The sequence below is a fragment of the Alligator mississippiensis genome, chromosome 16, assembly GCF_030867095.1.
Source record: "Alligator mississippiensis isolate rAllMis1 chromosome 16, rAllMis1, whole genome shotgun sequence".
In the NCBI taxonomy this organism is placed as follows: Eukaryota; Metazoa; Chordata; order Crocodylia; family Alligatoridae; genus Alligator; species Alligator mississippiensis.
Window position 1 is genome coordinate 3,028,821 of NC_081839.1, and position 27,446 is coordinate 3,056,266.

A 27,446-nucleotide genomic window follows, 5' to 3' on the forward strand; every position below is an offset into this window, starting at 1 on the left:
GCCGGGCATCACCGGTGGGATCCCAGCCAGAGGGCATAAGGCAGGCGATGATGCGAAGACCTGCACTGGGATGGGGCTGGGACCCCTTGCAGGGGGGTTGCCGTTGTCCTTGTCCTTGGTGCCTATGCCCAGGGGTGGCCCGTGCTCCGCCCATGCAGGGCCCTGGGGCAGGGAGCTTGACCCCAGCTCCCCTTTTCCTGCGGGCCCTTTAAGAAGCACCCTGTGACGTCAGGTGGCCGGCTGTAGCCGCGCCCCCGGCAGCACGAGGCTACTTTGTATCAACGACCGGTGACGTAAGCTGGGGGCGGGGCTTGCGGAATGATCAGACTCGCCCGGCCGGTGGGGAAGCGGGGCTGCTCTTAAAGGGGCCGCGTCGGAGCAGGTAAAGGGGAGGGGAACAGGTGAGATGGGTGCAGGTAGAGGGCAGGGTGGGGGGCATAGACAAGCGGTGCCCTGCCAGGTGCCCGGGCAGGGAGGTGGCTGCGGCTGCAGCAGCTGGAGGGCAGAGCATCCTGCCAGCTCGTGGGGGGTGCATCTGGGCAGGGCTCTTGCCTCTGCCCCTTGGCTGCCCACCAGCCCTGTCCGTGGGGGGGGCAGAGCTGGGCATCCCCCCACTGCTGAGATGCGGCCTTGGCATCCTCGCTTCCTGGGCTGGAGCCGGAACAAGCCGTCCCTGCGGCCTGGGCTCTGCAGTTCAGCCCCTGGGATGCCCCTGGGGGCATCGGGAGAAGGGGGCATCAGCGTCCTTGGGGCCCATCAGCCTCAAGCCAGAGGAGGAGGAGGATCGTGCTGGTCCGGGTGGCAAAGAGGGATCCAAGGGAAGTGGGAGGAAGGCCTTGGGGGGTCCTTGCTGCACAAGGGGGGTGAGCCCCACTGTTCCCAGCCACCTGCTCCCCTGCGTGGCCACGGGCACAAGTGCAGAGAGAGCGCGAGCACCGCCGCCACGCAGGGTGCAAGGATAATTGTGCAAGGCCCCCAGGGCGCTGAGCCCTGATAAGGGGCCCCAATACCATCAGAGCAGGGGCTGAGGGCTCCGCCCTGGAGGCAGCACTTCCTGAGAGTGTGGCTCACCGCTCTGGGCCTGGCTCTTTCCTCCGAGCAATAGCTGCCTCTGCCCAAGGTGCTTTGGGGAGTTGTGAAAGCTTTCATTAGCCCAACTTGAGTAGCTGGGAAAAAAGTTCTGTACAAGTGTTCGGGCACAAGCCCCCTTCCCCGAACTCCACCTGAAGCCCCTCATTGCCCTGGGCTTCACGGGTCGCGATCAAGTGTGGAGCAGGTGGCTTGTCCCGTGGCCTAAGCAGCCCTTGCAGAGAGCTGTGGGTTGATTGCGAGCCAACCGGCAGGATGGAGAGCTGCAGAGGGAAGGCAGCCACGCTGAACACAGCAGCTCTTGTTCTGTTTTGCTACATCTGTGTTGGGTTCGAGTGCTTGCATGATTGGGGGCTGCCCTTTATTTCTTGCTAAGCCTTCCTGGTGGCTGCGAGCGGGCCGCGGCCAGCTTTCCAATGGAGCAGCCTGGGCGCAGGGGATGCCCTGGGGTGGAGTCACAAAAGACATGGATAAACTCAGAGTCCAGCAGAGAACGACACTAATGAACCAAGGTTTAGACAACAGGCCTGGGGGAACGGGGCTGGAAGAGCGGGATGATTTAGTCCGGGGAAGAGAAGACTGCAGGGGTGGGAGCTGATACCCCTTCCCATACCTGAAGGGTTGTTACAAAGAAGATGGTGACAGGCTGTTAGGGGACGGGGCAAGGAGCGATGCCTTAAATTGCAGTAAGGGATAAGTTTGAAAGCCCATTGCGTGCAAACACAAACCTGACGTGCCAAAATAAACACGTTTAAAATTTGTAATGCTCGTTAAGTTAATGAGGATGAAATGACGTGGCATGTACAAGCAACCCTTGAGGGTGGGTCAGCACTGGAACAGGGAGACGTGGGGTCCCCATCCCAGGAGGCTTCTCACGGCAGGTTGGGCAGGGATGCACCTGCCTTGAGCAGGGCGCTGGAGACTGCGACCTCCCACCAGCCCGACTTGGCGATGATCGCACAGGCTCCTTGCTCTGGATCTTCTTGCTTGCTTTTGGCAGGCTGCTTAGGAGTGAGGAGAGCACTTACAGCCGTGCTTCGGGCCAACGACTGATGCAAGCACTCCATAGATCAAGCATCTAAGGGCCGCTTGGCTGGGAAATAACCCTTATTATAACTGGGCCTCTTTTCAAGCCCAGCTGCTGGGATCTGGGCTTCTGGAGACTCCCAGTTTGCATCTTTTCCTGTAAATAATTGATGTCTCGGTGGTCAGCAAGTAGCTGAAAACCACGACCCTGGCAAACCCCAGAAGCAAAGGGCAGGGAGAGGTAATGAAAAGAAACTTCTGGGATATTCCTGGAACAGAGAGGATAAAGCCACGGGTCCAGTTGCAAATAGCGCTGGATATTTGGCTTCTATCTTACTCCCTGCTGCAGAGGCCAAAGGAGTCCATGAGCTCCCTGGTACCTAGAATGGGGGTGGGATATGTGTGAGTGTGCATGTATGCATGGGGTGTGTGCAAGCATGTGTGTGTGCATACATGTTTATGTGCATGCATGTGTGTGTGCGTGTGTGTGTGTGTGAGCCCGAGCCCCTTGAACTGTAGCTAACTTGGTGTCCCGTGCTGCTGCTTGCTTTCTGTCTGTGCTCTGACCCACGGGTTCGGGGACAGGTGCCCGGTCTCCTGGGCTTTTCTCCGCTCTGCCACCGCCTCCCTGGGCCCAGGTCCCGTGCCCTTCTGGGGGCCTCTGAAACGAGATCTCAAAGCTCACTTTGTGCTGGGCTGTGCCATGTGATTAGAGAGATTTCCTAGCGCCATAATCCTGCCCTGCCGAGGCACCTGCTTATCCCCTTGGCAGGGAGCTGCCGATTAAGCCCCAGAAGCAGGGCACTGCTGTTGCTCAGCACAGGGTGCCGTACCTGGCCGGCAGCCAGCCCCTTCCCTGCAGCAGCTCCCAGTCTGGGAACCGGGGGCTGTTGAGCTGCAATGGGCCGGGCACCGAGCTCGCCTGGGAAGCAAGCAGCTACTTGACTGGCGAGGGTGCCCACACGCCAGCTTTGCATATGTGACGCTGAGGGCGAGGGTGTCGACATCTCTCCACAAAGGGAGGCGAGGGGGAGAGGTGAGTTTGCTGCTTGGGTGACACAATGCAGGTGGTGAAACCGGGCAGAGCCGGCTGTTTGGCAGGGACCCAGGAGCCCTCTTAGCTCTTCACAGAGGAGCTGGGCTCTCGCCGCGTGCGTATGCGCCTCTGGTTTCTGCAAGGGGCTTTAGGCTCCAGTCCTCTTCGAACCCCACCTGCAAACCCACAAGAACCCCTCCCCCCGCCCCATGCAGCTGCAACAAGCTGCTGCCTTTGGTTTCCCAACTGCAGTTATTTCATAAAACCATAAAAAAATGAGGGTTGAAGGGAGCTCAGGAGGTCGCATCAATCCAACCCCCTGCTCAAAGCAGGACCAGCCTCAGCTACATCATCCCAGCAAAGACTTTGTCTAGCCGGGTCTTAAACACCTCCAAGGATGGCACTGCCACCACCTCTCTGGGTATACCAGTGCTTCACCACCCTCTGAGTGAGAGAGTTTTTCCTAATATCCAACCTCAACTTCCCTTGCTGCAACTTGAGCCCGTTTGTTGCGGTGTGCTGGCTTCCACCCCAGAGGTGGCTGCATTTCAGTGGTGGGTAGAATGATCAGCGCTGGCGAAAGCACCCTGTCTTCCTCTGCGAGGTTATCGGTGCAGCTGGGCCCCACGGAAGGCAGATCTTTTAGGATGCTGGGTGGTATCTAGGGAGAATAAGGTATCACTATGGGCTTGATTCAGAGCCCGTCGATGTCTGCAAGAGCCTTTCTATTGATTTCCCTCGGCCGGGGCTGTGCAATAGATTTCCCCCTCCCCTCCCTATAATAAGCTCTTTTCTGTAATGTCTCCAGCGCCGTCTTGTCCTTCCCTGAGCCTTTGCCTGTAGAGCGGGGAGGGGAGGATCAGCCGGACTTGCTCCGAGAATGAACGTTTCCGCTGACTCGGCCGTCCAGGCTGTGATGATCCTTCGACGCAAGCAGCTCAGCCAGCCGCCCTCGTTCGGGTGCCTGGAAGCGTTGAGCCCAGCCTGTGCTCACCTCTTGTCAGGCCGCAGTTCTTAGCTCAGTCGGGGGCTTCTTAGGGACTGAGCAGTGGTGAGGGCCCGTTGCTGAAATGCAGCCACCTCTGGGGTGGAAGCCAGCACATCACCACAAACGGAGCTCGGTGCCAGGGAGCTTTGATCTCCGGCATGCGAGTTGGGGTCTCGGTGTCTGACTTGGGGGCTGGCAGGGGAGGCTGGGGGCAGCAATCTGCAGCTGCTGCTGTTAGTGTCTGTGCTTTGACACAACCGCTCAGCAGACCTCACAGGGCCTAGCAAAGCGGGGCCGGATTGCGAGCTTCGCTTCTCAGAGGGAGAAACTGAGGCACAAGAGTGGGACGGGGTGGGGGGGAGTTGCTCCCCCTCACTCCACCAAGTGGACCCCCCCCAGGTCGGGACAGGGCTGCTCTGAGGATCAGAGAGACCCCCTTGCCCTTGGCTGGCAGAGACGTCCCTGGCTCGGGGTCCCTCTCTGCCGCTGTCCTGGCTCTGTCGTATCCCGTTCCCAGCAGGCTGCAGAGAGCTCAGCCGGCTGGGGCTCCCGGCGCTGAACCGAGGCTTTGTCCCATCAGAGCGAAAGAGCCGGCTCTGTTCTCCCTTGGCCGGGAGCTCCCCGGGGTCAGGGTGAGACGCGGGCTGGGGGCTGCTTGCCAGCTGGATGCTCATGCCCAGGGCATCTGGCGCGGCCCTGGGGTGGCAGGGCAGGGACAAAGCCGCCCTGTGCAGCTGGGTGCTGGCAGGGCTCCCGTGCTGGGGGTCACATTACCAGCCTGGGAGCAGGTCAGCTCCGCCGGGCCCTTTTGCCCCCTCTGCATTCCTCGGCATCACCCTGCATTTCCACGGCAGCGCCCACCCCTCTCATTAAAGATGCCCGTCTCCGTTTCCTCGTTTAGCCCATGTGTGAGTGGCAGGCAGGGTCTGCGTGGGGCCAGCTCATGGCATGGGGGGGTGGGGGGGATCACAATGCAGCCCGGGGTGCCAAAGGCAGCAGCCCCCAAAGCATCTCCTCACCCATCATCAGCTGCTAGTGACCCCTGGACTGGGACAATGTCCCCCCGTGCTCCTGCTCTTGCCCCGCTCCCCTGTTGGGTCAGGCTGGGACCGGCATGATTGCCTGGCACCTCCATGCCCGCCTTTTCCTGACTGGCTCCTTGCCCCCAGTAGTGCCCGGCAGCCCCAGCCATGGGCTTCGGGACGCAGCTGGGCCTGCTGCTCTGGAAGAACTTCACCTACCGGCGCAGGCAGACGGTGAGTCCCTTGGGCAGCCCCCGGTCCGGGGGAACAGCCCTTCACCCACCCCCAGCTGCCATGTAGCATCACCCTGGGAGAGCAGGGAGGCCACACTGGAGACCACCAAAGCAATGGTGTCGGTGCCTCCCCCCCCACCCGGTGGGCACAGCGGAGGCGTGGAGCAGTGCCCTGGGCTGGGGCAGGGTTGCACTGAGATGCCCAAGGCCAGGGGCATGGGCTAGCAGGGCCCCAGCTGGTACCATGCAGCCAGGGAGAGCCGCCCCCCTGCTTCCCCCATGCAGCCTGCGCATCTCTCCCCAGATCCAGCTGGCCATCGAGCTCCTGTGGCCGCTCTTCCTGTTCTTCATCCTCATCTCCGTGCGCCAGTCGCACCCGCCTTTCGAGCAGCATGAATGTGAGTGCTCCCCACCGTCCTCGGCCCAGCCCGGGTTCAGCCTTTGAGCTCTTGGCTGGAGTCCGGGGTGGAGGGTCCCTGCGGATCCCTCCCTCGGGGATGAAATCCACCCCGTGCCGTGCGGCCAGCCTTGCTGTCGTGGGTGCTAATGTCTGGGCTGGAGCTGGGGAGGGGGGAGAGAGACACCGCTGCCACCCGCCCTCCTCCTTGGCCTCCTGCCTCTCCTGCACTGCACACCCCTCTCTCCGCAGGTCACTTCCCCAGCAAGGCGCTGCCCTCGGCGGGGACCCTGCCCTGGATTCAGGGCATCATCTGCAATGCCAACAACCCCTGCTTCCAGTACCCGACAGCTGGCGAGATGCCGGGCACGGTGGGGAACTTCAATGGGTCCATGTGAGTGTCGTGCCCACACCCTGCCTAGCCTGGGGTAGGGGGCTGGTACCAGCTGGTGAACAGGGGCTGCCCCTGTCTCCTTCTTCGGGATGCCCTGCTGTGCCATGCCCTGGGAGCCGGTGCCCCCATCACACCCTGGTGGGAGGGGGTGGTAGGATGGGGGCCCCCCCTGGGCTCAGCAGAGCCCTCCCCCTTGAAGCTAACTCAGGGGGTCTTTGCAAGGCGGCACCCCGCTCTGACCCACACCCCCTGGATGCCGTGGCTCCCAGACTTCTGCTTGGTCTGAGCCCGTGCCACCCATGCAATGCTCCTGGAGGAGTCTGCTGGGGTACAGAGGCTCCCTGGGTTGCATTGGGCACGGGGGAGTCCAGTGCATGTGGGGGGTCTCCACCCCAAGCCAGCTCAGGGGGTCCCGGCCTCTCTGGGGTGTTGCAGGGTCCATGGGGAAAGTTGGAGCCTAGGTGTGGAGGCTCCTGGAGCCGGGGGTCTGCAGAGGGGCCCAGCCCGTTTCCTCTCTCTTTCTCTCCACCCAGCATCTCCCGCCTCTTTGCCGATGCCCGACGGGTGCTGCTCCACCCCGACAGCCAGCAGGCCCTCAGCCACCTGGCCCAGCTCCTGCCTGCCCTGCGCCGGCTCCGTGGGGATGAGGCGCAGTGGACAGGTGAGGCTGTGACCACCCCAGGCATCCTTGCCAGCGGTGCTGAACCAGGGTTGGGGGTAGAGCCCAATGCAGCAGGCGCCCAGCTCAGCCAGGTCCAAAGCTTCCCTGTAGCTTCCTGCCAGGCAGCTGGATCCCAGGAGGGCTCGGCCATAGCAGAAGTGCAGGGGAACCCGCTGGGTAGGGGCAGGGGGCACAGGACAGCCTGGGACTGATGGAGGGAGACCGGGCATCAGGGCTTGGCTGCTGCTTCCTTCCCAGCCCCCGCCTGACCCTGTCCCTGCACCCCCAGCGCTGCCGGTCCGGGACTATCTGAAAGCAAATGAGACCTTCTCCGAGTTCCTCCGTGCCAATGCCTCTGCGCCCCCCGGCCTGGCTGACCAGCTGCTGGGGGCCCGGCTCAGCCCACGTATTGTGAGTGTGGCCCTTGAGGGGGGTGCCTAGGCCCTGATCCTCCATGAGGATGCTGTTGCTGGGGGGGTTCAGCCCTGCACCGCTGCCCCCAGGCATCGGGCACAGCTAACAGGGTGTCCTCCCCTCCCCAGCTCTCCCTTGCCGCCTCCGGCTTGTCGCTGCAGGATGTCGTCTGCAACGCCTCGGTGCTGGCAGAGGTCCTGGTGGTGCCAGGGGCCGGTGCCTTGGGGACCCTGCAGCCCTGGCTCTGCTCCCTGCCGGCCCCCACGCTCCAGGCCTTGGAGCGCAGCTTCCTCTCGCAGGTGGACGTCACCCGAGTCCTTGCGGTAGGTGGGCGCGGGGCAGGCGCGCCTAGACTGCCTGGAAGGGGGTTGTTATGGGGCCTGCCTCAGTGCCCATGGGGAGCGGGACCAAGTCCCTGGCAGCGTCCGGGGTCCTGCCCTGCATGGTCAACTCTCCTGCCCCCGGCCCTGAGCCTCAGCAGAGAGCAGAGCACCCTCCACCACCGCTGCCTCCTGGGGACCCTCGCCAGCTGGGGCAGAGACGGAGGCTGCGAGAGGGGCCGAGGTCCCCATCGCTCACGGGTGCTTGTCCCCCACAGGAGTGGCTGGGCTCCGGGGCGGACGACGTGGCCGGCACCGTGGAAGCCCTGGTGGCTGTTCTACGGGGTGCCGAGACCCTGGCCGAGGAGGTAACGCGGCGCTGGCTCCGGAGGGGAGCAGGGGTTGGGGGTGGGGAGCGGTGAAGAAGCTCTGGGAGGGGTCCCCCTGCCCTTGGGGGTCTTGGGGTGCTGCAAGACAAGGGACCCCTGTCTGCAGCAGTGGTGGGTACCCCTTTCCTGCCCCCCAACTTCTCCCCTCCCAGGCAGCTCAGACCCAGCTGCTGCCCTCTGAGCCGGCCGCTGTCCCCCATCCGTCAGTGCCGCTCCCCCCTCCGCCAGGTCTCGGCCATGCACAGCTTTGCAGACCTCCGGCGGGAGCTGGGGGCACTGGGCGGCAGCACGTCCCCACAGGGTGCCTTCGCGGCCCTGTCCCGCCTTGCCTGCGGCCACGCCAACAGCACCGGGCTCCGCATCCCCTCCCTCAACTGGTACGAGGACAGCGACGTCCGCGCCTTCCTCAGCCGCAACAGCTCCGAGCCCCGGGCCGTCGCCTTGGACAATGGCACCAGTGAGTTGGGGGGGTAGGGAGAGCTCCTCTCCCCTCCAGGCCTGGGTATGGGGGTGCTGGGGGCTGATGCAGTGGTCGGAGCCCAGGCTGGGGTCACGGACCCCTCTCGAGCAGCTGCGGGAGACAGCGGGGGTGACGGTGACCCCCCTGGGTAACCTGGCTTAGGCTCAGTTTGGGGGCTGGGGGAGCAGGGTTGTGCCCAGTGGTGGAAGAGGCCTTGAATTTGGGGGGATTAGGTGGCTGGGGTGCAGAGGAGGAAAGAGCGGGGGGGGAGCTGGACTTGGGAGGGGGTAGCACGGCTTGGGGCAGGGGAGCGCTGTAGAGGGGGCGAGGGGTGCCAGCCACCTGGGCATGCCAGGGCAGCATCACCCCCCGCTCCGCAGACCCCTACTGCAAGGAGCTGATCCGCAGCCTGGAGTCGAACCCGCTGTCGCGCATCCTTTGGCGCAGCATCAAGCCCCTCTTTGTCGGCAAGATCCTCTACACCCCGCCCAGCCCCGGCGCCCGCAGGATCATGGCCGAGGTGGGCGGACCTGGGAGCTGGGGCCAGCAGAGCCCAGCTCTAAAGACCACCAGCCTCCAGGATCGGGGCCTCTGGGCACCTCTCTCTCTGCCCTGCAGGGGCGGGAGGGGAAGCCTCCGAGCTGCGGGCAGGGGGTTTAGGTGGGCACCGCCTCACCGAGCCCTTCGTCCCTCCTGGCCCAGGTGAACCGGACCTTCCAGGAGCTGGCCGTGCTGCGGGAGGTGGGAGGTGCCTGGCAGGAGCTGGGGCCCCGGCTTTACACCTTCCTCAACAGCAGCCTGGAAATGCAAGCCCTGCAGGTCCGTCCTCACCCCGCAGCCCCTCCCTTCGGCCCGGTGCCCCCTGCACCAGGTACCCGGGATGGGGCTCATGGCCTGCTGGAGATGGGAGCGCTGGGGGTGCAGGGGCATCCACGTGGAGGGTCTGGAGGTGGAGAACCAGGGAAGGCGGGCACGGGCAATGGGGCAGGCAGCCCAGGCAGGGGTGGGGGGCACGGAGCATGGCTGGGGGCCCCCCCTGAACCCCTGTCTCTCTGCAGGAGCTGCTGGGGGCACCTGCCACCACCCCCCTCCTGGCCCAGCGCCTGGCAGGCACCTCCTGGAACCTGTCGACCGTGCGGGACTACCTGGTGGGGCCGCGGGGCTGGCGTGACACCTACGCTGAGCTCGACCAGGTCCTGGGCACCCTCAGCCAGTTCATCGAGGTGTGCCACCCTCCCCACCGCCCCCCTGGGATCCTCCTCATGCCCCCGGCGCCCGGCTGAGGCTCTCCTCTCTTGCCCACAGTGCGTCTCCCTGGACAAGATCGAGGCGGTGGGCTCTGAGGAGGAGCTGGTGTCGCGGGCGCTGGAGCTGCTGGAGGCGCGCCAGTTCTGGGCCGGCGTGGTCTTCCTGCCGCCCACCGGCAACGCCACGGGGGACCCGGCCCCCCACATCCGTTACAAGATCCGCATGGACATCGACGATGTCACGCGCACCAACAAGATCAAGGACAGGTGTGTGCTCCCCCGCCCCATGCTACCACCCCCTGCACAGGGCTGGGGGATGAGGGAGGAAGGGCGGTTGGGCATCCCCCCCAGTCATGCTCCCCGCTCCCCAGGTTCTGGGACCCCGGCCCGGCTGCCGACCCCTTCAGCGACCTGCGCTACGTGTGGGGGGGCTTCGTGTATGTGCAGGACCTGGTGGAGCAAGCCGTCACGCGGGTGCTGACCGGCACAACCCGGCGCACGGGGCTGTACATGCAGCAGATGCCCTACCCCTGCTATGTAGATGATGTGTGAGTGGCTGCGGGCTCCCTGCTCCATGCCCGGGCTCTGTAGGGTCCCTCCTGCAGCCGGGAGCACTCCCTGCCCCCCGCCACGCTGTGCCTCGTTCCCCGCGGGAGCCGGGGGATGCCCCTGTGTTTAATCCTGCCAGGGGTGGGGGCAGAGATCGGCCTGTGGCCCTGCTGGGGGGGGCCTGAGCATTGGCTGCAAGGTGGGTCTGTGTCTCCCGCCCTGCTGAGTCTCACCCCCGGGTTCATCCCCCCCAGGTTCCTGCGGGTGCTGAACCGGTCGCTGCCCCTGTTCATGGTGCTGGCCTGGATCTACTCGGTGGCCATGATGGTCAAGGGCGTTGTGCACGAGAAGGAGGCGCGCCTGAAGGAGACCATGCGGATCATGGGGCTCAGCCGTGGCACCCTCTGGCTCAGCTGGTTCCTCAGCAGCTTGCTCCCCTTCCTCCTCAGCTCCGGCCTCCTCGTCCTCATCCTCAAGGTGCCCTGCAGGGTGGGGGGGTCCAGGCATGGCCGTGTGGGGAGCTCTGCAGTTGGCTTTGCATGGGGGCTGGGAGGCCGGGGTGGAGGGGCTCAGGCTGGGGTGAGCCGGGGGAATGGGGGGCCAGGCGCGCGGGCAGCAGGGCTGGTGATGGAGGGGCTTGCGCAGGCTCTGACCTGCCCCCCGCAGCTGGGGGACATCCTGCCCTACAGCGACCCCGCCGTGGTCTTCCTCTTCCTGGTGGCCTTCGCGGTGGCCACCATTGCCCAGTGCTTCCTCCTCAGCACCTTCTTCTCCCGCGCCAACCTGGCCTCGGCATGCGGCGGCATCATCTACTTCTCATGCTACCTGCCCTACGTGCTGTGCGTGGCCTGGCGCGACCGCGTCACCTTCCCGCTCCGCGTCCTCGTGGTAAGGGGGCTCCGGCACGACCTCCCTCCATCCTCCCCTGAGTCCCCCGGCATTAATGGGACCCCCACCGAGGACCCCCCCGCTGCCTGCACACAGCCCTGCTGGTCCCCAGAGCTAGCAACCCTGAGGCCTGGGGGGTGGTTGTGTGCCAGCGCTGAGCCCAGTGCCCTGAGTGCCCCGAACTGGGGTCCTGGGACTGGGCGGTGGATGCCAGGGAGATGCTGGGATGGCACAGCTGTCTCAGGTGTCCCAGGCAGGTGGAGAAGGCGGGTGGGCTGGGGCAGAGGGGTGGAGTGGGGGGCACCTCTGCTTGGTGCTGGGCTGTGTCTTGTAGCTGCATCCTTAGTGTCTCTGAGATGGGCAGGTGCCCCCAGGCTACGGTGCCGGCGGCTGGGTCTGGGGTGTGCTTGGCTGCCGTTCCACTTCCCGTTCCCCCATCAGAGCCTCCTGTCCCCGGTGGCGTTCGGGTTCGGCTGCGAGTACTTCTCCCTCTACGAGGAGCAGGGCGTGGGCATCCAGTGGTACAACCTCAACGCCAGCCCCGTGCAGGGCGACCCATACAACTTTGCCACCTCCGTGGCGCTGCTGCTCGGGGACACATGTCTGTACGGCCTGGCCACCTGGTACATCGAGGCCGTCTTCCCAGGTCCGTGCATCAGGGCTGGGAGGGGATTTGAGGGCCCGGGGGCTTCCAAGCTCTGTAATAAATTCCTCTCCTTCGTTTCTGCCATGCATAGTTCATGGATGAAAGAGTGGTGGTTGTCAGTAGGGTTCAGAGTTAACAGACCACCGTGGAATGAATGGGAGCAGCTCCTGTCTCCCAGAGCATACCGCTCCTTGCCCTCTGTACCCTTGAGCATAGAGCCCAATGCACACAGGGAGCAGGAGGGCGAGCGCTGGCACCTGGCCCCCTCCCCTTAGTCCCTCGCCTGCCCATTTTACTGAGCCCACCTCTCTGCTCTCCCCCAGGCCAGTACGGGATTCCCAAGCCCTGGAACTTCCCCTTCCTGCGGAGCTACTGGTTCGGCGAGTCTTCCCTGGAGGGGCAGGTGCCCCACCCCACCAGTGCCCCCAGCTCTGCCAAAGGTACCGTTCCCCACTCCACCTCCGGCCCCTCTGCCCCAAGAGGCTCTGCCCTGGCCTCTGCACTGGCAGCGTCCCTTAGTGGCTGCGGGCAGGAGAGCTGTGCCTGGGGAGGGAGGTGGGGTCTCATGGTCAGGGGCAGCTGCAGTGTCACGATGCCAGGCAGGGCTAGCAGGGGGGCAGGCCAGCAAGGAGGGGGTCTAGGGTAGCCACCCTGTACAGCTTCACCCCTTTCCTTAGCCTCCAGAGACGAGCCCCAGCTCAACCCCAGGCCAGAGCCTGGAGCCCAAGGTGGCATTCCCAGTGCCAGTCAAGGGGGCACTGCCCTGCGGGCTGAAGGGCCGGGGCAACCCAGGTGCCTCGATCAAGGAGGGTCTGGGGGGCTGGAGTCCTGCCCTCCTGGCCTCCCCTGCCCCGTGCCCGCTGAGCCTGCCCCCCCTTGCAGTGCTGGTGGAGGAGCCGCCCGCAGGGCTGGAGCCCGGGGTCTCCATCTGCAACCTGGTGAAGATTTACCGCGGCAGCAGCCGAGCGGCCGTCAACGGGCTGAGCCTCGACTTCTTCGAGGGCCAGATCACCTCCTTCCTGGGCCACAATGGAGCGGGCAAGACCACCACCATGTGAGTTGGGCAGGGGCCTGGGGAGGGGGCAGGACTGGGCCCGGGGGGGTTGTGCCAGTCCCTGCCACATGCATACGTGCAGCCAGGAAGCCTGAGTCCCCTTCCCAGCTCTGCTACTGAGCCGCCCTGTGACCATGGGCACTGTGGTTTGTTCACGCTGAAACCTACTGGCAAGTGCCCGGTTTTGTGCCTCAGTTTGCCCACCTGTGATATGGGCAGAAGAAGCTGAAGCTGGCTCTGGGGTGTGCTCTGAGCTCTGCATGGAGTGGCTGGGGTTTGGGAGGGTCTCATGAAGTGCTAGGAGCTGCACGGCCAGAATCGGATGAGGAGGGTCCCCTGATGGGGCTGGCCTGATCTTGCCATGATCTGGTCCCTGCTGGCCTGGCGCTTTGTGGATTCGGGTGGGGGGAGCTGACTCTTCCCTTGCTTTACCCCCCCGCACCCTCCTCTCCCCTCCCAGGTCCATCCTGACCGGCCTCCTGCCCCCCAGTGCAGGCACGGCCTACATCCTGGGCCGGGACGTGCGCTCGGAGATGGATGCCATCCGGAGTACCATGGGCGTGTGCCCGCAGCACAACATCCTGTTTGACATGTAGGTGTGCGGAGAGGGGAGGGCAGGGCGTGCAAGGGTCATGGTCCCTAAACTGGGGGGCTGTCGGGGTTCCTGGGGTCCCTTCCCAGCCCTGGGAGGAGCGTGGATGTCAGTACGCGACCCCCCCACATGCCAGCCCTGCCTGGACCGGCCCGTCTGTCCCTCCGTCTCCCCAGCCTGACGGTGGAGGAGCACGTCTGGTTCTACGGGCGCCTGAAGGGGCTGTCGGGGCGGCAGGTGGCGGCGGAGACAGAGCAGCTCCTCCGGGACGTGGGGCTGCCCCACAAGCGGCGCGAGCCGACCCGCTGCCTCTCGGGCGGCATGCAGCGCAAGCTCTCCGTGGCCATCGCCTTTGTGGGCGGCTCCAGGGTGGTCGTGCTGGACGAGCCCACGGCCGGCGTCGACCCCTACTCCCGGCGCGGCATCTGGGACCTGCTGCTCAAGTATCGCCAAGGTCTGAGCTGGCTGCAGGCGCGGGAGTGCGGTGGGGCAGGGGCTTTCCCCCTCCATGCCCAGGGAAACCGAGGCAGGGCCCGGAGAAAGGCGAGAGGGAAGTGGAGCACGTGCGAGACACCGTAATTGAGATGGGCCTGATCCTGATCCGGGGCTGGTCTGTGCCTCGGGGTTCATGCTCGCTAAAGGCAAGGGGCTTGGCGCTGGGCCCCGGGGGCAGGAGGGAGCGGCTCTCAGATTGCAGTTTTCTTGCTGGGGGGCATGAGATGCAATGGCAGGAGGGGCTTGTGGCCACGTGGGGTGTCTCCGTGCCTCCGATCCACCCTGCGGGCTGCAGTCCGTCTGTGCTTGCTGCTGGGGTCCCCGTGGGAGTCGCCTCTGCCCTGCCCCAGCCCTGCAGGTGGCACAGACAGAGCCATGCGGGTCCCTGCGTGCCCTGGTCCAGCAGCCCCCAGCGGCTGAGTGGGGCCAGAGGCTGCCCACCCTCGCAATTGCTCATGCCCCCGCTGCCCCCCCAGGACGCACCATCGTCCTCTCCACCCACTACATGGACGAGGCAGAGCTGCTGGGCGACCGCATCGCCATCATCGCGCAGGGCCGGCTCTGCTGCTGCGGCTCCCCGCTCTTCCTCAAGACCCACCTGGGCACTGGCTACTACCTCACCCTGGTCAAGCGGGAGCCGGGGACCCGGGAGCGGCCGGCCCCCCAGGGCAGCTCCGGCAGCATCACTATTGCTGGCAAGAAGGTAACGCTGGAGCTGAGCCGGGCTGACCTCAGGCCTGGCCAGCGACCCCCTCCCCAGGTCCTGACCCCCCACCTTGCCTCCTGCGTGGGCACAGCCCTAGTGCCCCTGGCAGAGAGCAGAGGCCACACATGGGGGGGTCCCTGCAGCTCAGGACAGGGGGGGCACCTCCAAAGCAGGGGTGCGAGCGGAGTCTAGGGCTTGTGGCCAGTGCAGGTGACCAGTTCCTCCCCCCCTTGTCATTCAGTCCGAGGGCCAGGTCGGGGCTGCGTCCCTTACCCCTTCTCCTCCCTCCCAGGATGACAGCGATTCAGAGCACAGCTGTGACACCGGCCTGGGCAGCGAGCAGTGCAGCGAGTCCAGCACCGTGGGTAAGTGGCATCTTGGGGGGGAGAGACAACTCTAGGGCACTGGGAGAGAAAGAGTTAAATGCCCCCCCCCCACCCCAGAGCTGGGTCTGGGGGCAGGGGTGTGTTGCTCTGGCAGAGGGCGCCCCCTGGTGGTTGCTCCCTGGGGTGCCTCCTCCCTGGCCCAGGGCTTGGGTGGGGGCTTGGTCTGGGGGGTGGGATGCTGCTTATGGGGCCTTCCCCTGGGGTCCTGCCAGGTGCCAGGCCCCCCTCTGCTCCCCTTCCCCTGGGGGAGGGCCACCCCTGCCCCTTAGTCTATCTCCAGGCTTCTCCCCGTGCTGGGATTCCCCCCACAACCCTGCTCGGGCCACCCCTAGTCCCCCTGCCCTTGGAGTGAGCCAGGGCTCACTCCCCAACCACCACGTTGCGCATCTCCAGATGTGCCACAGCTGTCGGCCCTGGTGCAGAAGCTGGTGCCCGGCTCCCGGCTGGTGGAGGACATTGGGCATGAGCTGCTCTACGTCCTGCCGTCCAGCGGTGCCAAAGACGGGTCCTTCGGAGAGCTCTTCCGGGAGCTGGACACCCGCCTGGGCGAGCTGGGTGTCTCCGGCTACGGGGTCTCGGACACCACCTTGGAGGAGGTACCGTACCACAGCACTGGCCCCTCGGGACTCTGCCTCTGCTCTGCTGTTCAACCCGCAGCTCAGGCCTTGTCTCCGGCTAGGGCAGACCCACCAGAAGAGCGGGGCGCTCTCTCCGCAGCGGGCTGCTGGGGCTGGGGGGGCTCTGGAGTGTCGGGGGGACCCGCCGGGGATGCCCGTGCAGGAGAAGCCGGTGGGGTCCCCATGCAGCGTTGGAGCTGAGTGGACGAGGGCAGCAGGGCACGAGCTGGGGGAGCAGCTCTGGGTCGGCCCCGTGGGGGAAGGAGGTACCAACCAGTGGGGCTTTAGCTTTGCACAACGCACCCGACTCCATGGGGAGAGACCCCCGCGGAAAGCCCTGGGGCTGACCCGGCACATCCGTGTCAGCAGTGACGGACCGCTGTTCTGGGAACGGGGGTTCGTGTGGGGCATGGGGGGCTGTAGGAGCCTCCCAGCCATGAGGTGCTGGGTTGCTGGGTGTGTGTGCATGTGTATGCATGTGCTATTTGCACACACATCTCTCTCGATCCCTTCACCCCCCTGCAGATCTTTCTGAAGGTGGCCGAGGACACTGGCGCTGACACCAGCAGGTCAGGTAATGCCCTGCTCTCCTTTCCCCCTCCGTGGGAAAAGCTTTGGGTACGGACCAGCCAGCCGGGCCTGGACTACGGAGGGGATAAGGGACCTACTTCTGCTGCCTGCTCGGGGAGCTCCTGCTCCAGGCAAGGGGCTTCATGGGGAGCGTCCCAGCCCCGGCTCCAAGGCATGTGTCCCACGTAGGGGTTGGTTTGCTCCAGGCTGGATCACGAGGCTTCACATCCATCTCCCTGCCCCTCCAGGACAGATGGGCTGGTGGGGGGGGGGGGGGACATACGAGGAGGCTGCTCCATCCCTGCCCTGCTGCATCTTCTGCCTTGCTCTTCTGCACGCAGGCCCCCCAGGAGCCCCCCAGCGCGTGAGAGCCACCCCTGCCTCGGCCGACACCCTCCGGGCGCTGAGTGAAGACGGGGACCTGGAGGCAGCAGAGGCTGATCTGGGTAAGGGCCTGCGGGGCCAACCTGGCACCCACCTGCCGGGCTGGGCTGGGGCATGGGGGTAACGCCTGAGCCCCCCCCAACCCCATGCCCAGCGTGGGGCTTACGGGTACCTGCGGTGCCCTGTGGGCTGGGATTGGGCCAGTGGGCAAGGTCATTGCCCAGTGGATCAGCACAGATCCAGCCAGCCTGGAGCCACAAGGCTTGGTGCCCACTGGGCTCAACTGGTGCCAGTTCCGGGGGCAGCGGGTTGTGGGCGGCACTGGTTTTGCAGTGCAGATGCAGCCGGCTCTGCCTCCCAGCCCCCCTGGGGCTCAGCCAGCTCTAATTACTTCTCTCCTCTTTCCCTCTCTCTTTGCATTGAGTCAAAGGACCCAGGAAAGGTAGGAGGCCAGGGCACGGGAGGGCTCCAGAGCCGCCTTCGCTCCCCCCCTGCTTGGAGCTCAGCCCCGTGTGGGCTCAGTCTGGCTCCTGGGCTCTCTTTGGAGCCAGCCTGCTGGCACGTGTCTGTCAGGGACCTGCAGGCACCCCTGCTCCCACCCCTGCCCGTGTGCTGAGAGCATGGCCCCTCTCCTCCCACGTGCATGGGGCAGCCTGGCCCTCGGCCACGCCAGGTGCCTGAGGTAGGGCAGAAAGGACTGATCTCTCCTCTCCCTACAGCGGAGGAGCCCCAGGAGACGGATGCCCTGCGGGGCCCAGAGGACAGAGGATCCCACCAGCTCACGGGCTGGGCCCTCACCCGCCAGCAGCTCCGCGCCCTCTTCCTCAAGAGGCTGCTCTACGCCCGCCGCAGCACCCGCGGCTTCTTGGCGCAGGTACCGCCAGCCCCACCACCTGCCTTGCCTGGAGAGTGGCTGGGGGGAGCAAGCGAATGGAGGGCATGCCCCCTTAAGAGTGGTCCCAGCAGACCCAGCCTTTGGCAGTGGGGTGGGAGGAGAGGATTTTCGGGGTCCTGGGCCCCATGGTGCAGATGTCTCTTCCACTCCCTCTGGGTGCAGGGTCCCGTCCCCCAGCTCTGACCCAGCTCCAGGCCCCCCCCATGCCCACTGTAACCCCCGCCCCGCTCGCAGATCATCCTGCCGGCCGTCTTTGTGTGCATGGCCCTCCTCTTCAGCCTGCTGGTGCCGCCTTTCGGGGAGTACCCCCCGCTGCGCCTCGAGCCCTGGATGTACGAGCAGCAGTTCACCTTCTTCAGGTACGCTGATCAGGGCAGAGTGGACAGCCGTCCCAGGCCAGCCCCTCGGGCGGGCATCATTCCCCACCCCTCTCTCCGTCTACCCCAGCGACGATGCCCCGGGGGACCCTGACTCCGCGCGTCTCCTGGGCGCCCTCCTGGCCGAGCCGGGCTTCGGGACCAAGTGCATGAAGGACGCGTTGGAGCCGTGAGTGCCCCCTCTGCAACCTTGGGCGCACCGCCGTGGGGGGAGCATGGGAGGCAGCCGCACGCAGGGTCCTGGCACCTAGAAGCATTTGCCCGTGACCCCACCGGTCTGTATCTCCAGTGCCAGTGGGTTTTCGTGGTGGGGATCTCCCGGGGATGGAGCCGTCTGGCAGAAGGAGCCTTCTCCCTGTGGTGTTACCCCGCATTGCCCGTCTGTCCCCCGTCTCATCAATTCTCGGCCCAAGAGCCTTCCTCACCACAGCCCCAGCTGCCTGGGTCACGCTCTCCCATCTCGCCCCCTCCCCATCTCATCACCTCTGGCCTGGGGGTACCCGGTCCTTGCCCCTCTTGCAACCTGGTCACCACCCCCCGTAGCGAGGATCGACCAGCCCCCCCTGGCACTGGGGCTGGGGTCTCCTCCAGAGAGCTAATCGCCAGGGGCTTTCTCTCCTCTTCTCTTCTCCCCCCTGCTTGGCTCGACCCACGGGGGCAGGAGGGAGCTGTGCCTGCCAGCACTGCAAGGAGAAGGTTTCCACACCCCCGCGGTGCCCCCAGCCCTAGAGGAGGTTTTCCGAAGCGGGAACTGGACGCCGGACGATCCCTCCCCACCCTGCAAGTGCAGCTCCCCGCAGTCCCGCAAGATGCTGCCTGAGTGCCCCGAAGCAGCTGGGGGGCTGCCCCCTCCACAGGTAGCCCCTGCCCTGGGGCAGGGATCGGGGCCGGAAGGGACAGCTGGAGCGTGAATGAAAGCAGCTGTGGGCTGGCTGGATCTGGACGCTGGCTCGGGGTGGTATGGGATGGACTGGGCAGCACCCCCTCTGCTCAGCACCGGCTGGGGGCTGTGCTCAGCTCTGCCTGGGATGATGCCGTATCCCCCCCTGCTCCCCATCAGGTGCAGCGAGGCACCGGCGACATCCTCCAGAACCTCACGGGGAGGAACATCTCCGACTACCTGGTGAAAACCTACCCCAAGATCATCCGCCAGGGGTGAGTGCGTGCCAATGCAATCACCCCGGACTCAACCCCCCAGCCAAGCCTCTGTCCAGCCTGCCCTTGGCAATTGCCAGCATGGAGATTCCCCGGGCTCTCTGGGCAGCCTGTCCCAACGCTTGGCTGCCCTCCTAGCCAGGCATTTCCAACCTCAGTTTCTTCTGCTGCAGCTTGAGGCCGTTGCTCCTGGGGTATCCTGGCCCGCAGCCCCGACTGCCCCCTGGTAGAGGAGGGATGGTCTGGGCCCTTGGGCCAGCCCTAGCTCCCAGCAGCCGGACGCACAGACATGCACGCTCTTTTAATGTCTCCGTAATGATTCTCCTCTTGTTCCTTCCAGGCTGCGAAACAAGAAGTGGGTCAACGAGCAGAGGTAAGAAGCTGGGAGGCACCTGGTGCTTTGAGACGGGAACCAGGACGCCCGGGCTCTTATTCCCAGCTGCGGGGATGGCGGCTCGGTTTGAAACTCGAGGGAAATCTGCAGGGGAAGGTAGCAGCACGGCACATCTCTGGGTTTAGACCCATGCTCCATTAGCACGCCCATCACCTTGGCATCCGGGTGCTCCAGTGGTCCTGTCGTGCTGCAGTGCCTAGGGGGATAGGGTGCAGGTTCCCGTGGGGCCTGGCTCCACATCCGTGACCCTTCCTGTGCCCCCCCAGGTATGGTGGCATCTCGCTGGGGGCCCGTAGCCTGCAGGGCCTGCCGTTGGCGGAGGAGGTGACCAACGCCGTGCGGGAGATCCGGGCGGTGCTGAATGTCACCGAGGTACGGCCGGGCGGGCAGGGGGCTGGAGCAGGGCAGGTCCCTCGTGACACTAGGTCTGATCAGGACATGCTGGAGACCCACAGCTGGGGGTCAGAGGAAGGACTCGGGGCCCTGGACAAACAGGCACCTACCGCAGTGCAACTTCCACTGGTTTTACACCTCCATGCCAGTTGTACTGGATCAGGACTGGACACACACACACCTATCCCGGGGTAGCTGCAGGCAGCTGTACCCACATCTCTCCTCCCGGACTTGGAGAGAAGCAGGAATAGCCCGGTTGCCTTTAGCACGCAGCTATCCCGGGGTGGGCGCAGACAGACGACACCGACTCCGGTATGAGGGACCCTGGGGAAGCTGTAGCCCTGGGTCCTTCGGGGGCAATTCTGCTGGGCAGGGAGTTGTTCTGTCTGTCTGCTCCTCTTTACACCGGTGTAAGGATGTCTGACTGGGCCCTTAGATGTGTCCCACTCCCAATTGCTCTTTGCCCCCCTGCAGGGGAGCCCCCTGGACAGGTTGCTGGGAAACCTGAGCAACTTCATTGCTGGGCTGGACACGCACGATAATGTCAAGGTCAGTGCCGGTGCCATGCCGGGGCTCCCAGGTTGTGTTCCTAGGTCTGGGAGGGGAGCGGGATCTAGTGTGCAACCGCCGGGCGTGTGGGCAGCCCGGGCTGTGCCGTGGCAGCTGCCGGGTTGGGATTGCGGAGGGCCGGCAGGAGCGTGCCCAGCCCCGAGCACTGTGGTTGCAGGTGTGGTTCAACAACAAGGGCTGGCACGCCATGGTGTCCTTCCTCAACGTGGTGAGCAATGGGGTGCTGCGCGCCAACCTGCCCCCGGGCGCTGACCCCACGCGCTACGGCATCACGGCCATCAACCACCCCCTCAACTTCACCAAGGAGCAGCTCTCGGAGGCTGCCCTGTGAGTAGGGGAGCCAGAAAAGATGGGGTCCCAGGGTCTCTGTCTAGCTGGGGGTGGGGTGGGCAGGGTCCCAGGGGTCTCTTCCCTGGTAGGAGTGAAATGGGCAGGGTCCCAGGGTCTCTGTCTAGCTGGGGATGGGGAGCACGGGGTCCTGGGGGTCTCTACCTGGCTGGGGTGGAGTGGGCACAGTCCTAGGGGTCTCTGCCAGCCTGGCCCGCTCATGGTCCTCTCCCCTGCGCCCGGCAGGATGGCGACGTCGGTGGACGTGCTGGTCTCCATCTGCGTGATGTTTGCCATGTCCTTCGTCCCCGCCAGCTTCGTCCTCTTCCTCATCGAGGAGCGAGTCAGCCAGGCCAAGCACCTGCAGTTCGTCAGCGGCATGACGCCCGGCGTCTACTGGCTGGGCAACTTCGCCTGGGACATGGTGCGGGGCTGGGGGCTGAGAAGGAGGCAGAGGAGGGTGGGGGTCCCCAGGGGCCAAGGCATGGGGGGGTCTGGAGCAGGAGCAGGATGGAGCACAGCATCCCTTGGAGGGCGGGGGTCTTTCTTGGTGGCAGCTCCGGGGAGTCGTGCTGATCACGTGCAGGGGGTGGGGTGTGCGAACCCCGCGTACCCCACAGCCCGGGTCCCAGCCCCTGCCTCCTCCGCAGTGTAACTACCTGGTGCCTGCCGCGCTGGTCGTCCTCATCTTCCTCGGCTTCCAGCAGAAGTCCTACGTGTCCGCGGACAACCTGCCCTCCCTGGTGCTGCTGCTGCTGCTCTATGGGTGAGGGGCCCTGGCGAGGCCTCGCTCCTGGGCCACAGATTCGGGGGAGACGGGGCATCAGCACGCCTCTTGCCCTGGGTCTGGCGGGGGCAGGAGCAGGGGGTGAAGAGGACGGCAGTGCCCTGGGAGCCCTTGGGCTGGCTTCATCTCCGTGTCCTCTCCTTCCCCCAGCTGGTCCATCACACCGCTGATGTACCCGGCCTCCTTCCTCTTCAGCGTCCCCAGCACAGCCTACGTGGCCCTGACCTGCATCAACCTCTTCATCGGCATCAACGGCAGCATGGCCACCTTCGTGCTGGAGCTCTTCACTGACAAAGTGAGCCCCGGGGCAGGGCTGGGGAGGGGGCTTAAGCCCGGCTGGCTGGGCTGACCGAGGGGGGACCCCGACAGCAGACCCAGTGCCCCAAGGAGGTGTCAAGCAGACGCCTTGGGGGCTCAGGGTCCCTTGTATGGGAGAGACGGAGAAGGGGAGGGACAGCGGGGCTTTCCCTCACCCGCTGCCTGTCGTGTGCCATGGGCAGAAGCTGAACGACATCAACCGCGTCCTGAAGAAGGTCTTCCTCGTCTTCCCCCACTTCTGCCTGGGCCGCGGCCTCATCGACATGGTGAAGAACCAGGCTATGGCAGATGCCTTTGAGCGCTTTGGTGAGTTGCTCTTTGGGCAAAGCCGGAGGGACCAGGCGCCTCCTGGAGATCCCGGACCCCCTCGCCGGGGGCTGCTCTGGGGCTTTGCTCCGCGCCTCCCCCCGTGCTCGAGCCCCGGCCCCTTTCCTCGTTAGGAGACAAGCGGTTCGTGTCCCCGCTGTGCTGGGACCTGGCCGGGAAGAACATGTTCGCCATGGCCCTGCAGGGCATCGTCTTCTTCCTCGTCACCCTCCTGGTGCAGCACAGGTTCTTCCTCACGCTCAGGTGGGCGCTCGCCCCTGCGCCCGTCCGTGCCCCTCGCTGCGATCATGTGTGGGGCTGGGGACCTTTTGCTGCAGAGCCTGGCGGTGTGTCTCCGTCCGTCTGTCCTCTGTGGCATGTGTGCCTGGCTGATGCTGCTTGGACAGCAGTGGGGGGTGGTAGGAAGCCACCTCCGTGCCCCGGGAGCCGTCCCTGTCCGCGGGCATGTCACTGCCCAGCTTGAGGCTCCGGGAGCAGCATTTCCACAGCCTCCATCACAGGCGATGACCGTCCTGGGGGCAGCTGCTCTCTCGGGGAGTCTTTTTCTTGGCCGAATAGTTTGATCGTCTGCCTTTCCCCCTCGTTCTGGGCAGGCCCTTTGCCGTCAAGCTACCCGCTCTGGGGGAGGAGGACGAGGATGTGGCCAGGGAGCGGGAGAAGGTGCTGAGCGGCGCGCGGCAGGGAGACGTCCTGGTGCTGGAGAACCTGACCAAGGTGAGGCCGTGGCCGGGGGTCTCTGCCCCAGCCCATCTCTCCCTGGCTGCAAGCAGCTGTCCCTTGTGCTGTTCGTGTGACTCAGGACCCATGCCAGTCTCCTCCTGCTCCCTCTTCGGGGGAAATTTGGGGGTTTCTGTACCCCAATAAGTCAAGCATTGACGTGGAAACGTGGCTTTGGAGCCATGCCCCACTCCGTTTCTTATGGGCTGAGCTCCAGGTCTCCGGGCGATGGTCCCCAGGGGCTCAGGCTCTCCCTTTCCCCCACCTCCCAGGTGTACAGGAGGAGGAAGGTGCCAGCCGTGGACCGCCTGTGCTTGGGGATCCCCCCGGGGGAGGTAAGGCAGCAGCGTGGGGCCACGGGGCACCTGTAGCACCGTGGGTGATAGAGCGAGCGGTGGAGAAATCAGAGCACGAGGGCTGGGTGTCCAGGGTGGGATCCAGGCTGGCTCGACCCATGGAGCCGTGCCCAGCGGGTGTCTGGAGTGGGGCATGGGGCAGTGCCCCTACCGCGCCCCATGGGAGAAGGTGCCAGGCAGGGCATGGCTCAGGGAACAGCCTGCTTGTAACCCCATGCTTGATTCCCTGCTAGTGCTTCGGTCTCCTGGGGGTCAACGGTGCCGGGAAGACGTCCACCTTCAAAATGCTGACAGGGGACACCGAGGTGACGCTGGGGGACGCCCGGCTGAAGGGGCACAGGTGGGTGTGGGGGCTCAAGGAGGGGCTGCAAGGGGAGATGAAGGGGGCAGGCTGGCATGGGGGACCCAGGCTTTGGAGGGGTGCCCTGGGGTGAGGGGAGGGCCCAGGCCTGCAGGATGTGGGGCCCCGTTGACGCTGCTCCGACAGCCCCGTTGCTGTTCCCCCGCAGCGTGCTGTGCGACATGCAGGCCATGCACCAGAGCATGGGCTACTGCCCCCAGTTCGACGCCATCAACGACCTGCTGACGGGCCGGGAGCACCTGGAGTTTTACAGCCGCCTGCGTGGGGTCCCCGAGGACGAGGCCCCCAGGGTAACGGCTCGCCCCACCCCGTCGCGGCCCGCGTGGGCTGGTGGAGCTCCCGTCCTAGCCCCGGTGCCTCTCGCCCCACAGGTGGCCCAGTGGGGCATCTCCAAGCTGGGGCTGGCGCCCTACGCGGACAGACTGGCCGGCGGGTACAGCGGGGGCAATAAGCGCAAGCTTTCCACGGCCATCGCCCTCATCGGGTGCCCGCCTGTCATCTTCCTGGTCAGTGGCACTGGGGGTGGAGGGGCTGCTCCAAATCACCCCAGGCATCTTGGGGGAAGTGAGGGGTGATGCTTCTAATCTGCATATGCAAATCGGCAGATGAATCATTTGCACTGGCATTTGCATGTGGTTGCTTGCATACGGGAATTCCCACCCCCCATCTTCAACCAGAGCCTGAGGGAGGTTGCAGGGCAGGGTCCACGATACATGCCCCGGGCTCCCTCGGGGCATCACCCTCCCGGCCGCAGATGACGCCTGGCCGCTTGCTCTCTGGCCCAATTGCAGGACGAGCCGACCACCGGGATGGACCCCGGAGCCCGGAGGTTCCTGTGGAACTGTGTCCTCAGCGTGATCAAGGAGGGCAGGTCCGTGGTGCTCACCTCCCACAGGTGAGGAGGACGGCGGGTGTGTGGCAGTGCCCGGATGGCAGCCGGGTAGTGCGCGGTAGGGCACAGCCAAGATGACACACACCCTTGAGCTTTAAAACCTCTTGGGGTCATGCATAAACCAGCTCATCCCCTGGGTGAAGCTTGCTCCATGCCATGCCGGGTGCCAGGCAGTGCCCCGCAAGCCACCGCAGATCACCCCAGCTCTGTGGGAACTGCTGGGGCTCCATCCAAGGGCCTGGTCCAGGTTCTCTGCCTCCGAAAGGAGCTGGGGGGCTGGAAGTGGGGGCAGGGGGTCCGGTTGAGGGGGGCTCACACTGTCTGTCCCTGGCGGGCAGCATGGAGGAGTGCGAAGCCCTGTGCACCCGCATGGCCATCATGGTGAACGGCCGGTTCCGGTGCCTGGGGAGCGGGCAGCACCTGAAGAACAGGTGAGTGGGAGATAGGGGTGGGGGGCAGCCCTCCGGAGACCCCCCCAAACCCACCCGCGTTGCAGAGGCAACATGTTGGGAAGGGTCCATCAAGCCCAGCCACGAGCTGCTTGGGCAGCGCTGTCTGGCATGGGTGGGATCCAGCTCGGGGCAATAGGGTTCAGTAGTTCCTGTCCCTGGAAGCCAGTTGGCCCCTGGGTTGTGCCCTAGTCCTCCAGTGGCAAAATGCATCATTCCCTAGGCCCTAGGGGTCCCTCCGCCCCCAGGGGCTCCCCCAGAGCCCTCCTTCCCCATGCACAGAGCACAGCACCTGGTGCCTGTGAACTCCTGTTGTTGGCGGCAGGTTTGGAGACGGCTACACCATCGTGCTGCGGGTTGGGGGCTCCAGCCCGGACCTGCAGCCCCTGGAGCAGTTCATGCAGGAGACCTTCCCCACCATCGCCCTCCGGGAGCGGCACCGCGGCACGCTGCAGTACCAGCTGCCCGCCTGCCGCAACTCGCTGGCCCACGTCTTCAGCACCCTGGCAGCTCAGCGCGCCCGCTACTGCCTCGAGGACTACTCTGTGTCCCAGACCACGCTCGACCAGGTGGGACCCCTTCCAGCCCAGGGAGGGTCTCCCAGCCTATGGGAGCCCATCTCCCAGGATAGGGGTCAAACAGGTGCTGACTCTGAAAGCTCAGGGGTAGCACCCTCCGCTTACCCCTTGTATGCCACCAAGGATGGCTACTTGCCGTGAAGCCCCACGAATGCCTGCAGGGAGCTCTCCACCCAGCTCTGCCTCCTCCATGCCCTCCCAGGGGGGGTGATGCCTCGGCTGGATTTGGCCCCATTGCTCCGGGCACTGTACGGCCCCGGGGCGGGTCCACACTGCAGTCAGCGTGACCCAGTGGACATGCTGCAGCTCACTGAGCCAGTGGGCACCATGGAGAGGCAGCCGCAGGGGCTCATCGCCCAAGGGTGTCCCCAGGAGGCCTGGCAACCTGGCACCATGTGAGGCTCCTGCCTCATTAGGAGTGCCAGCCTATACTGCAGGCACCCCGTGTTGGGCTGTGTAGCAAGGGACAGCTGCTCCCTGCCCCAGAGGGCTGGAGGGGGCCCCTGGGCTGCCCCCCTGTGCTGACCCCCTTCTCCTCCCCCACCAGGTGTTCCTGCATTTTGCCAAGGACCAAAGCGATGAGGGCACTGCCTCGCAGGGCCCCCCTGCACCCGGCTCCGTGAGCCCCAGCCCCTGGACCCGGATCACGCGCTTCCTGCAGGACGAGCGCTACCAGGAGAGCAGGGTCTGAGCAAAGGGGACAGCCGTGCCCGCCCTTGAACCCATCAATTAAACCCCCAGAGAGGGGCACAGGGCCGGTGGCTCCTTCCTGAGTCCTCCTGGGGCCAGGGGCAATACTGAACCCCTCCCAAACCCCTAGGGCAGGGGTCTTGCCTGACCCACTGGGCCCTCCAGTGCCCCCCAGACTGGCTGCCCAGTGCTTGGCCCAGGGAGCAGGCCCTGCCCTGGGAGGGTGGGGACCTGGTGGGCTTTTTTTCCGTCTTAATCAGTAAAGGTCCAGCGGAGCTGGTGTCTGCAACCCTGCCGGCCCACCCGCAGCCCCAGACCAGGCTGGGGGTGTCTCTTGGCTTCGGAGACATCCTGCAGGCACTTTTTGCTGCTGACGGTGCAGGTGGGGAAGGATCTCGCCCCAATTTGAGCACTGGGCAGAGCCGGGAGCCCTATCTGCCTTTGAACCAGCCGCTCACACGCACAAGGACGGGGGGAGAGGGCTAGGCTGGGCCTTTCAGGGTCCTACGCCCCACCCCCACGCCACCCCCACAACGCCCTGATGTATTCTGGGGTTGGAGCTGGTTGTAAAGCCCACCCCGTCCTGATCTCAGGGACCCCTTGTCCTGCAGCGGGAGCCCATCTCCATCACATTTCCAGCCAAAGGACCCCCTCCCTGCACTCCTTCGGCCTGGGACTGTCCCTGGTACAAGGGCGGCGGTTTTGGTACCAGCCCCCCGGAGCCTGAACAGGGCTGAGCCCTCCCAAGGGCTTTGCAAAGCCCTTGACTTTCCCATGCCCCGACCCCCCCCAGACCCAGCTTCCCCAGCCCCCTCCTAAGGGCTGACCGCACGCTGGAGCCTGGCCACGCTCCCCTGGGGGCATCGGGGCTGGTCCTGCTTGCAGCTCCCTGTCCTCTGGCGCTGGTAAAGCAGAGACCGCTTGGACATGCTACTTTAATTAAAGATGCACACGATAACTCGGAGCCTGTCCGGGAAGGTTTATTAGGGGCCTCGGGGTCACTCCAGCGGACTCTTTCCCCAGTCCATCGACCTGGGGTCCCTCACCCCAGCCCCTCACGGGGACCAGGAGATGCTGCTGTTCCCCGTTTTAGAGCTGGGGAACTGGGGCTTGCTGGGTGAAGGCTGGGTTTATGTGAGCAGCAGCAGAGCCAGGGCCCTGAGTTGGGTGCTGCTGGTTCAGGAGCCTTCTCCACCTCTGCAATCAGCCGCCGAGTTAGGCCAGGAGCACCCGTGGGCCCCCTGCTCCGGAGCTGCGCTGGCCCAGCTGGGCGGGGGGCTCCGGGGTGGGAAGGACC

General features: G+C 65.3%; 1 protein-coding gene across 3 annotated transcripts; it reads left to right on the forward strand.

Moving 5' to 3' along the window:
* The first annotated feature begins 303 nt into the window (after positions 1-303).
* Positions 304-27,113, forward strand: ABCA7 (ATP binding cassette subfamily A member 7). 3 transcript variants are annotated; one of them, XM_019484114.2, is made up of 49 exons: positions 304-382; positions 5,312-5,395; positions 5,699-5,792; positions 6,044-6,185; positions 6,719-6,846; positions 7,136-7,257; positions 7,389-7,583; positions 7,859-7,948; positions 8,198-8,426; positions 8,810-8,949; positions 9,132-9,248; positions 9,488-9,652; positions 9,735-9,943; positions 10,048-10,224; positions 10,480-10,702; positions 10,892-11,113; positions 11,555-11,759; positions 12,083-12,199; positions 12,642-12,813; positions 13,274-13,405; positions 13,582-13,859; positions 14,377-14,603; positions 14,848-14,971; positions 15,386-15,588; positions 16,135-16,183; positions 16,521-16,625; positions 17,283-17,437; positions 17,693-17,817; positions 17,906-18,004; positions 18,497-18,692; positions 18,896-18,990; positions 19,331-19,363; positions 19,651-19,756; positions 20,252-20,326; positions 20,505-20,674; positions 20,921-21,098; positions 21,325-21,440; positions 21,612-21,756; positions 21,962-22,085; positions 22,220-22,349; positions 22,700-22,820; positions 23,096-23,158; positions 23,413-23,519; positions 23,689-23,830; positions 23,912-24,046; positions 24,332-24,435; positions 24,771-24,863; positions 25,207-25,450; positions 26,007-27,113. In XM_019484114.2, exons 2-49 carry the CDS (start codon positions 5,330-5,332, stop codon positions 26,148-26,150), a joined length of 6,831 nt encoding a protein of 2,276 aa, XP_019339659.2. In that variant the 5' UTR covers positions 304-382; positions 5,312-5,329; the 3' UTR covers positions 26,151-27,113. The 3 variants fall into 3 exon arrangements, with proteins under 3 accessions (XP_019339659.2, XP_059575475.1, XP_059575476.1); XM_059719492.1 differs by having other exon boundaries at positions 313-382; positions 5,309-5,395; XM_059719493.1 differs by having other exon boundaries at positions 313-382; positions 5,309-5,395; positions 14,899-14,971.
* Positions 27,114-27,446: the final 333 nt, after the last annotated feature.